Source organism: Carassius gibelio, chromosome B3 (assembly GCF_023724105.1).
Source record: "Carassius gibelio isolate Cgi1373 ecotype wild population from Czech Republic chromosome B3, carGib1.2-hapl.c, whole genome shotgun sequence".
NCBI lineage: Eukaryota > Metazoa > Chordata > Actinopteri > Cypriniformes > Cyprinidae > Carassius > Carassius gibelio.
The window spans coordinates 29,980,381-29,992,133 of record NC_068398.1 but is presented as its reverse complement, the minus strand read 5'-3'; the positions used below and the strand labels follow the sequence as shown (position 1 = coordinate 29,992,133).

Genomic DNA, 11,753 nt, shown 5'->3' with positions numbered 1-11,753 from the left:
ATGAATCGAGCCATTCACATGGTTCTCCAAGGAACTTCCAAGCATTCCATAAGAAATCTTTAAAATAGCATGGAAGTACCATGGTATCTATTTGATTAGTGGCGTTACATCAGAGAAATAATCCAGTATATAATACCCTCCTTCCAACCAGCAGTCATTTGACCAGCAATTACAGCAAGATGAGCAGATGAAACAGTTCTCTGAATCCTTGAGGATCCTCTTTGGGAGCCATTAAAAAGTGATTGTGACTGAGTTTGAATCAAGTACCTGATAAAACTGTTCTCCTTCAATCTAGTACGCCTGGACCCTCAGAGTAAAATGATTATTCAGTCTCTCCTGGGAAACAGACATTACTGCAGCAGCAGGTTGTTTGTTATCTTAACATATTTTACACAAAAATGGCACTATTGAACAAGGAAGGCTCTAAATCCATTAGCAATATGAATGTTTTTCAGGGAACACACACACCATTATATCAAAACAGAAGTGCGGGTGTGCTGTTACCATTTAAGACTGGAGATTGTTTTGTTATATTTATAGTGTAATAAGTATGGTGGAGTTGGAGTACCTAAGAAAACGAGCCGGATCCCCAGATGAGTGTGTGATCAGGCCAGTGGATCGATGGAGAATGTGTGGCTGGAGCACTCAGAGCGCCCTGACTGCAGACTCACTGATTGGGCCGATCGAGATGAACACAGGACTTCATCAATAGCAAGCAAATGGAAACGATCTATTGACAACTAGCTGGTTCCCTACATTCTTTTCAAGAGATGGAGAAAAAAAAACATTTTACATGATGTTTCTGATTACCAGTGTGTTTGTCTACACTTTGCATATTTTTGACTTGTGTGTGGTTTTATTAGTCATATTTTGTATAATAAAAAACATAGTTATAACTTACATATGACTAAAACCTACATATGAATCCCCTAAGACTCCAACATCCCTGAAAACCTCTTTAGGACAAGTAATTTGTAAAATTGAGATTAGAATAGAATAGAATAGAATAGGCTTTAGCATCCTGAAGAACCTACATAGGACAAGCTGTTTTGAAAATGGGAAATAGAATAGAATAGAATAGAATAGCTCCAGCATGCCTGAGAACCTACTTAGTACAAGCAATTTGTAAAATTGAGAATAGAATACAATAGAATAGAATAGGCTTCAGCATTCCAAAGGAACCTACATAAGACAAGCTGTTTGGAAAATAAGAGAAGAAAATAGGTTCCACCACCCCTGAGAACATACATAGAACAAACAGTTCGGAACAGGTGCCCCACAAGGCTGTGTGCTCAGCCCGCTGCTCTTCACACTGCTGACCTAAGACTGCACTGCTAAGTTCAGCTCCATCCACATCATCAAGTTTTTGAATGACACAACTGTGGTAGGTCTCATCAGCAACAGTGGTGAAATGCACTACAGAGAGGCAGTGGCAGAGCTGGCTGAATGGTGATGCACTAACAACCTGTCCCGCAATGTGGAGAAAACAAAGGAGGTTGTGATGGACTTCAGGAGAAACTCTGTTGACCAACCCCCACTGACCATCGAGAGTTGACTGTGGAAAGAGTCAGCAGCACTAAATTATTGAGAGAGCACATCACAGGATTATCTCACCTGGATCACCAACACCATGTCACTCTCCAAGGCATAACAGCGCCTACACTTTCTCTGCCATCTCCGCTATCTCCCTCCACCCATCCTCAACAGATTCTACTGAGGAACCATAGAGAGTGTGCTGACCAGCTGCATCACTGTCTGGTACGGGAACTGTAGAGCAGCAGACCGCAAGGCCCTCCAGCAGACAGTGAATACAGCTGCAAAGATCATCGGTGCCCCTCTGCCCTCCATCCTGGACATTTTCCTCACACAATACTCTAGCAAAGTCAACAGTATCATGAAGGACCCCACCCATCCCTCCCACAGTCTCTTCCAGCTCCCACCATCAGGAAGAAGGTACCAGAGCATCAGAGCCCACTCCGCCAGACTGCTAAACCGCTTTTTACCACAGGCAGTGAGAACCCTGAACTCAAAACACCCCGTCCTCCTCTGACACCACACACAAACCCCCTAGCTCCAGAAACATGGACCATCTCACCTCCTCCACCCAGCACACCCCCTGCCCAACACCCCAAACACCCACCCAACCTTTCAACATCACAGAAAAACTGTCTGAAATATTCTTTGTGTGTGTGTGTGTGTGTGTGTGTGCAATTCAAATATTTTTTGGGAAACTTTCCTCTGTGCACACTAGACACTTTTCATACACACTGCTGTATGTACTGGGTCACAAAAGAAAGTGTGTGTTTACATGCTCCTGCACTAAGTAGTTGCTCACTGGCCCAATCAAAAGAGCCCACCTCCAAGTCTCTATGATATCCTGCTGTCTAGAAATGGCACAAGGGCATCCTTTGGTGTAAGTCTATAGGAATCTTTTGGTCATTTGATTGGACAAAAGAAGCAATAGCACCCCTCTCCTCAGCATGCTACGTGATTTGAGGTATCATTCATGTCTTAATCACAAACTGTGTGGGATGAAATACACATTGTAGTTTTATACCTAGAGCAGGGGTATGGGGGAATAAACCTAACCCAAGTACAAGCAACAGTAATGGAGAGATGATGACAACACAAACTCTTCTGATATGTTATTGCCTTTGTTTCATCTTTTATAGCCTCATAGCCACAGACGAACCCCATGTGTCTTCACAGCTGTATATTGATGTATGCCGTGTAAATTAAAACACTGGAGATTATGTTGCCAGGATGCATCTGTGGTAACTGAAGAGCGGTAGGTGTGAAATAAGCCTGAAAACATGATGTTAACACCAATTATGACTGCAGGTTGAGCGTGATGCTCTTCAAGGAGAGGCCGCATTGTCTGACAAGTGGACCAACACAACAAAGGTCAGCACTCTGACCTTTCTACGGCATCATTTTTAGAAAGCACTCGCTGAAACAATGTTCTGTGCATATTTCACCTTGACCTATCCATGAAGGACAGAACTGAAAGCCCATCTGCTTATGCGTTTATGTTTGCTGTTACAAAAACTGACACACATTACTGCTCAAATGTTTGGGGCAGGTAGGACTTTTTGATCTTAAATCTCATGCAATAAGTGTCAATAATGAGTCAAAATACGTACTAATCTTAATATTATTTTATCAAGCATATTCATATGTGTATATCCTTCCGCCAGAAGTTATAGTCCCTAACGGATTGCCGCTATGCAACAAAAAATGTGTTTCATTGGCTTTGTACTCTGCGCAAGGACAATGAATGTGTATCTCATCTAATAATGATTCGTTATCTGGTCAGTAGAAGAAATGAACTGTACATTGTGATGCAATGAGAACTAAATATGTTACATGAAAATATTACATGTACGTATTCATCTAATCATCCACATTATTAAGATTATTTTAATGACTATGATTAAACAAAGGATATAGTGTATAAACGGATTATCCAACAGCTCTGTTTTGGAAGGAAGATCATTCTGAGAGAGACAGAGAGAGAGAGAGAGAGAGAGAGACAGTGTTATTTGGAGATATGCTGAGCAAATTTTGTGTGATCTTGTGTGTGTGTGTGTGTGTGTGTGTGTGTGTGTGCCCTCAGGTAACATCAGTGATGAATGCTGTTAGTGAAATCAAAGCATCGTCTTTTTTTTCAAACCCTTTCCTTCATATATGAATCCTTATATTTCCACAACAGCTTTCATGTAAATAAAAGCGTCTTGAGCACAGATGTCAAGACCTCTAGGCGTAATAACTCAAGTGAAGACGCACTACACAGACGGTTTGAGTATTGTGACGCGTCCCTGAAGGCGTTAAAGGGAGTCTTCTCATTAACATCCGAGAGAAAATCGATATCGGCTTTATCGACGCCGGGCTGATAATATCCTCCTCGATTCTTTAACCTCTTCAGCTTGGAAATGTGCACTTCAGTAAAAAACAAAAACGAATAATCTTCTATTAATGGGGGAAGTGAGCATTATGTTTGTACAACTACAATATAGGCTAACTGGTCTGTCATCGTCAGCTATAATACTACTGTAAACAACATTATGAGCTTTGTTTAGCCGTCAGTGAAGAGACTTGAGACGACAGTGCTTTTACCAAGCCAAAGCAGGGCTAGGACTACATTCATATCAGCTTAAATCTGTTTTGTGTGTATACTGTGCTTTGTGATTCAATACATACACTTATTAACCTAATTCACTCTGATTCTCAACTAAAACGTGGTTACATTCTGGGTTAGATTTAGGATCCCAATAAATGCTTAAACCTTATTTTTAAAGCTTTCACCCTGTTGACCAAGTGTCATTTGATCTGTATTGGGTGCGAGTCCTTTCCCGTGTGAGAGGAAGTAAAAACCGAGAGCTGTGAAATTAAAAATATTTGGCCTAAGGGATTGAAATCAACTGAACTTTAACGCAGTTGTTGTCGTGGATTGTGCTGCCATCCACAGGTTACATCATGTATTACAAAATGATCACTTTTTTTTAAACAATTCTATATAAAAATCTAGTTTTTACTAGAATTTCTTTACTTAGTCGAATAAGCTGAAAACGGCACTATTATTCAAATGTTGGTTTGGAAAGTGTTTTTGTAAAACTGTAAAATATTGTTTTAGATTGCAATATATTTAAAAATGCACTTTATTCCTGTGATGGTAAAAGCTGATTTGTCAGCATTTTTAGGATTCTGTCACATGATCTTTTTTTTTTTTATTACAGTGCAATGCTTTTTTTTCTAACACATTTATGTCTATGTACGTATTAGAAAAAAAAAAAAAAAAAAAAAAACAATCTGTAAACGTCTAACCCCAAGTGAACATGTTTAATAAGCTTTATGAAAAAGACGCTACAAAGTATCACCTCTCATACCATCACATACCAGTAGGTCCTTGGGTTCACATTTCAAACGCTTCTTTTAACACCCGATAGATTATGTCACAGCAACACACAACATCTTCCAGTACAATGTTTTATTAGGCACAAGGCGGGAGGGAGCTGTGTTTACAGTATCATTATCCTAAATGCCCTCTCTCTGAGTGTTTGCATCTATGACGCTGACCTGGGATCAGTTTCAGATCACCTCCAGTTCAAACATGACATCACCAGTGACATCACTTCTAGACATTCCATATTACACACCTGAGCTCAGTTAACACACGATTGTGGGATGTAACCGTGTTTGTTGTCAGAACAGGTTACAGTTGGTCGGTGACATCACGTTGCATTTTTCTTTTCATGATCTGATTTACTGTGGTGTATCAGTTTGTGGAGTGCGACCTGCACTGATCTCCCAGCTCTCGTCACTGTAGTAATGGATAAACGCAGTCGAAGTGGCCCAGGTTCTGGCAGGACTCGAGCCAGCGCTGTACGTTAGCTGCTGCAGAGGTGTTCAGGCCGGCCCGCAGGACCCAGCAGGCACACACGATGTCTGCCAGAGAGAACTCCTGACCCAGAAGCCACGGCGAACGTCCCAGAGCAGAGTTCAGTGACCTCAGCGTGACCGCCTGCTCTTTACTGCCCCCCTCGGCCAGCTGGAAAACTGCCGTGTCGATCCAGGAGTCCATCTGCGTGACAGCGACCGGGTCCTGGGGTTCGGCACTCAGAAGACGGAAGAGGAAGCGGGCGACGTTGGCCTCGCCCTCGATCGGGCACATGCTCTGCGTGTTGAACTTCATCTGCAGCTCTGACACTGAAAGGAGACGGATTATACAACAATCAGCATGCTGAAATATCTGGAGTGGAGGCAAATGTTAATACTCCACAACTACATTCTTTATAACACTAATACAACTACAGGTTTATGATTTCCTTCAGAAACCAATTTAATATACGGACTTATAATCAATGTTGGAAACAGCTGCTTAATATTTTTGGCACCTTTGATGCATTATTTTTATAATTTTTTCAGGATACTTTGATAAATACAAAAACACAAAAGAACAGTGTTTATTCAAAATAGAAATTGTGTTACAAAATACACTACTGTTCAAACATTGAAAATCTTATGCTGTTTCACTGAAATAAATGATATTTTAAAGAACGTATATGAAAACATGAAACCAATATTAGAAATTGCTATAATTTTACAAATATATATATATATATATTTTTTTTATATCAAATAAATACAGCCTTGATGAGCCTACTGGAGACTCCATTAAAAAACATGAAAAATACCGATCCCAGACTTCTGAATGCCTGTGTGTGTGTGTGTGTGTGTGTGTGTATTATTGTGCACAACTTATCATTGCACATAATTACAAAGTAAAACTATTTGTGTTCGTAATTGTTTGTCAAAATGTAACAAATCGCTCTGCCCTTAAATGAACGCACTCTTCTTTTCTGCTTTACTTTAATTGTTTTTATATTGACTGCCCAAAGCACCCATACTTCTGGACCACAACGATACTGAAATGCTAAAAATGTAACACCACCAGTCTTCCTGCTGTACAGAGAACAGACATTTATTCAAACACTCTGCAAAGTGTCCAAGGATTCTCCTTTATAATGCGTTTTATATATGTATATAGCATTCCAGTCAGAATCTGCTTAACACCAGTTTTTTCTGTTTTCCTTTAATGAGACATAACTGGTCGAATCAATTTGAATATTTGTTGAATGTAACTGGAGTATTTATAAAGTGAAGAAGTGATTATTTCTTAGGACTTTAATCACATTTAATCATATTTAATCGGGGTACTTTGTTGATGATTGTCTATCAACTTTGTTTTTTAACTATGTAACTTTTATAAATATGGGATCCTCTATGATGAAGACACTTTTTTTTAAGTGTGTTGGAGGATTTAATTATTCAATGAACTGAATCAAAAGGTTGACGTTTTGTGCTGCTGGTGATGAATGTAAAATAAAATGCTCAAAACAACAGACTATTGTGAGTGCGAATCATGGTTTGATTTATTAAATATAATAAACAATAAAGCAGTTATAAAGTTATTTTGAATGTAACTTAATTTACTTCATTTGTGCTCAAACAAACGCAGCCTTTGAGCATCATTCAAAAATGCAAAGCAAATAGTGTTGAAATCACACCAATTTTGGTTTCTGTCTCCAAATTTCAGATAGAAACCCAAAATGTCCCTACACAGTAATATGTAGGGTGTTCCAAATGTTCCAAATGGTGTAAAATGTTCCAAAAACTGGCAAATTTTTTGTTAACCAGACCCCACTGCAACACCAAAAACAGCTCAGTTCCAGGCATTCTGAAGTGTTGCATTTCAAACGCCACCTCCACAAAAGCTTTTCAAGCTACTGGTTTTGGCCTCTTTCCTAGTGGAGTCTTCCACGAACATCCTCTAGAGGAGTGTTAAGCAGATCAGTTTCACTCTGGTCATCATGAGAACCATGATTCCTTGAATGCACAAGATACAGCGGCCCTCCAGGAAAACACATTCTGATAAACCCTAGTGCTGCGCTCTTTTTACCCTCTCACCATCTTTCCATATGAGAGTGAAGCCGAGCTGAAAGCGCTGGCGGGCGTAGCTGTCTATGTGGCGCGGGCCCAGGCAGGACAGCAGCGGAGGGGGCACAGCGCTCACTGAGGAGTGCACGTGCACGCTGGAGAGCACCTGGTAGCGCTGGCACAGCAGAGCATGGAGAACCAGCAGGGACAGAGGAGGATGGCCAGGGTTGGCATTGATCACGATGTCTCTCAGCGCACCCAGGTCCTGGAGGACAACCAGGAACAATTCAGCAACATTTAACAGCGAATACGTCCAGCTGTTTACCAGATGAGCGAGCAAACCTTGTAAGTTGCGACACTGATATGGAATTGAGCTGAGGTGTGTGTGGATCTTAAAATAGTGTTAGATCACAACTTACGAGTCTGAATAATCAGTTTTATATAGTGCTGTCAAACGATTAATCGCATCCTAAATAAACGTTTTTGTTTACATAATGTGTGTACGGTGTATATTTATTATGTATATATAAATACACACAAACGCATGTTTATATTTCAGAAAAATTTTATGTTTGTATATTAAATATATATATATATATATATATATATATATATATATATATATATATATATATAAATACATAGATGTAAATACTTGTAAATATTTTCTAAATATTTTTAGTATTTAAATAAATATACACAGTACACACACATATTATGGAAACAAAAACTTATTTTGGATGCGATTAATCATTTGACAGCACAAGAAAACTTGTCACAAAATGTAAAGCGGTTTTCAAGCTGACACCAAATTTATCACTCGTTTGTATGAATCTCATGTTTTGGTTAACATTAGGGCTGCACGATTATGAAATCATAATTGTTGATTATTCCCTTGAAATTGTAATTGCGATTATTAATTACAATTACCACAATTTACACTGAATGATGTTTATACCATTGCTTAAATCAACTGCATGGCATATTTTTACATGAAATAAACAAGATGAAAAAAAAGTTTCTACAGTTTGTGCTTTTCTATATTATTAAGCCTCAAATGTCAAATATACATCGGATTGGTTTCTTCTTTTAATTATTACCATCATCATAATCATACTAACAATAAAATTAAAATAATGGGAAAACCCCTTAAGATAACATGTAGAAAGAAAAAACACATAAGTGGACTCCGAACGATTAAGTGATGCTTTGAACGATTATGTAATTGTGGCATCCATAATTATATTCGCGATTAGAAATTCGATTAATTGTGCAGCCCTGTTTGACATCATCTATTTTCAAATAAAAATCCAGATTAAATATTTCTAATTAGTAAAGTATTTAGAATGGAAGTCAAAAATATCAAATTTTTTGGATCCATATTGAAATATCTGAAATGTTTCTGCTCATTTTCTGTGTTATCAGATGTACTCTCTTTTCTCTCGGACACACATCGCCGTGTGTATTTTAATGAAATAAGCATACAGTCTGTGACACTACGTGTGGGACGCGCGTGTTCAATTACAGATGCGCAGCTCGTGATCCAGTGTTTTCAGCATCTTGGTTCTTATTAAATACAGCACTCAATCTTTGCATGTGCTGCAACATGCCTTTGATAGACATTGAATGCCATTCAAGCTTTTTCACATTTGCATCATTTCCAACATTTTTGTAGACAGATGATTACAGTATTCATCAGATTTGTAATGGGAATGGCAAACTTAAAAGGCTTCCCTGCAGTTGTCTGCCAAATTAACAAAAGCCCAAGGGTTTAACCCTTGCAAGTAAAGATATTAAGACTTAAGTATCATAATTTAACTACTGCAGTGTGAAGTGATCCGTGTGTGCTTTTTTTCTATCAACAATGCAATTTTGACCCATATGTCTAGTGGCTCATGTAGTGGCTCACCTTGCCCAGTAAGGAGTCTAGATCTGCCGTTCCTCTGAACACAGCCTCGGCCGGTCCGCGGGACAGTGTGCTGGCATCCAGGTCTGCGTCAGGAGTGGTCACTGTCTTAGCCAGCCCGTCCACCGTTGCCTTTAGCTCATACAGTCTTCTCAAGACCTCGTCCTGTCGCTCCTCCAGCGCCTTCAGAGCAGGATCCACCTCCCCGTTCTGAGACCAGCAAGAGAGACAGATGAGAAGATCTGCATGGATACCTTCACTACAAAACAGCATTTGGTTGCATCAAACTAGCTATAACTAAGTGCAAGCGGACCCTGCTATAAATAATAGGTATGTCAATTCACCATATCATCATCAACATCCTTTCTGATATGATCCATCTCCTTCCTAAGTATCTCAGGGAGTCGTTGTTGTTGCTAGTTGCTGGTAAACTGCAGTGTATTAAACTGAAAGTGTGAGTCCAGGAAATCAAACATCTCACTGGAGGACCAAAGCAGTGCAGCTGTCAATCATCAAAATGGACATGCGCGCGCCCATTGCATCATACTAACAACTTAATAAAAGTGTATGTCGCGCGTCTTTATGATTTTCTGCTCATATGTGTGGTTTGAATGGTGAACGGAAATGTGTTACCGATTACCTGAAGCGCGTGCTCTCCACAGTTCATTCTCTGCGCGTGGACATTTGGTAACTTGTACATGCACGTTGGCAAATCAATCTTTATGTCCCCGGGACTGACGGGCTTTACCTTGTACATGGGCATGATGTCGGGTGACAAACGCACGCAATCCAGATATGTTAGTTTTTGACGGGATTGGTCGATTTCTCGACGGTCCGTCTAGCAGCCAGCTAACAGCAGCTGAGAGAGAAGAGGCCGTCGTGCGTCATTTCCGGTGAGAATCGAAGCCGTGCACTCGGGTCGCGCACACTGCCGCCAGAGGATGGAATCTATGTGCGGAGTTTATGAGCTTTTCTTTTTAAATCTAAGATATAAGAAGACCTGATTTAGCGAATTCATTACTGGCTCAGTCTTATTGTAAAAAAAGAAAAAAAAGAAATAAGAAATAAGATCTGTAGCAAAATATGAAAAGGATTAAATTCTGCTTTTGCTCTAACACGCTGCATCTAATAATTATACTTATATATAATATACTTCTATTCTATTCTATTTGGGAAATATAACAGTTTTCTGTGTTTATTGGCTATGTATTTATAGGCCTACAAAATGTAATTATGTAAATAAGATTAAGGTTTTATCACAGTATATTGGGGTTACCATTAAATATATTCAGCATTCATGGTCACACTTTATATTGCAGTGTTCTTGTTACTGTGTAGTAACACCTACTAACTATGACAATTAACTAGTTAGCTAATATTTAAATATGCTTGTAACACACTTGTACATTTATATGTAAAATTTATGTTTTCATTATTATATTATAAAAATGTATATATTTTTGTTGATTTATCACAATATATTGAGGATTAGCAGAAGTTATTTCTGTGGTTACTGACGATGTAATATTTAAATTTTTAATTACACACTTGATATATGTGTGGAACTAGCTTTTGTACACGTTGTCTTTCCGCGTTGAAGTTTAATGTTCATGTCCAGTAGAGAGCAGCACGCTACAACATCTGACAGGGGAAGATCAGTCAAACACTTTTGTTTCAGTGCAACGCTTTTGATTCAGTGGATGGATTCTGAAACATGTTTGGTCTGTATAGCACACTTCTAAATACACTTCCTTTATTTTATTCATATACCCGTTCGTACTTGATACTTCACAGTTTTAAGTTTTATATCAATTACAACCAAATTAAAACAAGTAGCACGCCTTATAGATAAGCCATATTTATGTCATATACTTTATAATTTCAGGTCCGGGAAAGAAATTTCATATGACAATAATTTCATATGACATTTTTCGTTATAATCAGTTCTAAAATATTTTGTTGACCATAAAATGTTTAGTTGGTAAGTTGTGAGTGATTTCTGAAAATCTTTATCCGGTAACAACAACTGTGTGTGATTTACAATCATGAACAGGAATAGTGTGCCTGGGATGTGTTCAGTCATGTGTAGGACTAATTCCCTTAGCATGCAACCTGCTGTGCATGTTATTGTGCAGTAAATCTGTGTGTTGTCCCGGCACTCATCAGCTCTGGGACAGTGACTGTGTTCTGTCAGCACACCTGTGATCTGTTCTGCCACCCAAAGCCCTGCGTTTGCTCATTTACTGCTGATCTGCTGATCTGCCCTGCTGTGTGTGATGAGAGGAACTGTGTTTAGGTGTTTGTGAGTTGTTGAGGTTAACCTCAGCAGGGTCAGGACATCAGTGTTTTAAAACATTTCAAGGGTTTAAAAGGTCTTTTACTACATTTTACTACAAGTAAAACAGTACAG

At 39.0% G+C, this 11,753-nt stretch overlaps 1 protein-coding gene across 3 annotated transcripts; it reads right to left on the bottom strand.

Moving 5' to 3' along the window:
* Positions 1-4,812: 4,812 nt before the first annotated feature.
* On the bottom strand, positions 4,813-10,275 carry aimp2 (aminoacyl tRNA synthetase complex interacting multifunctional protein 2). 3 transcript variants are annotated; one of them, XM_052553038.1, is made up of 5 exons: positions 9,984-10,260; positions 9,688-9,823; positions 9,347-9,553; positions 7,468-7,702; positions 4,813-5,706 (listed from the first exon to the last, which is right to left on the bottom strand). In XM_052553038.1, the coding sequence occupies exons 2-5, from the start codon at positions 9,721-9,723 to the stop codon at positions 5,318-5,320; spliced, it is 867 nt and encodes a 288-aa protein (XP_052408998.1). In that variant the 5' UTR covers positions 9,724-9,823; positions 9,984-10,260; the 3' UTR covers positions 4,813-5,317. The 3 variants fall into 3 exon arrangements, with proteins under 3 accessions (XP_052408998.1, XP_052408999.1, XP_052408997.1); XM_052553039.1 differs by lacking the exon at positions 9,688-9,823 and having other exon boundaries at positions 10,092-10,275; XM_052553037.1 differs by lacking the exon at positions 9,688-9,823 and having other exon boundaries at positions 9,984-10,263.
* Positions 10,276-11,753: the final 1,478 nt, after the last annotated feature.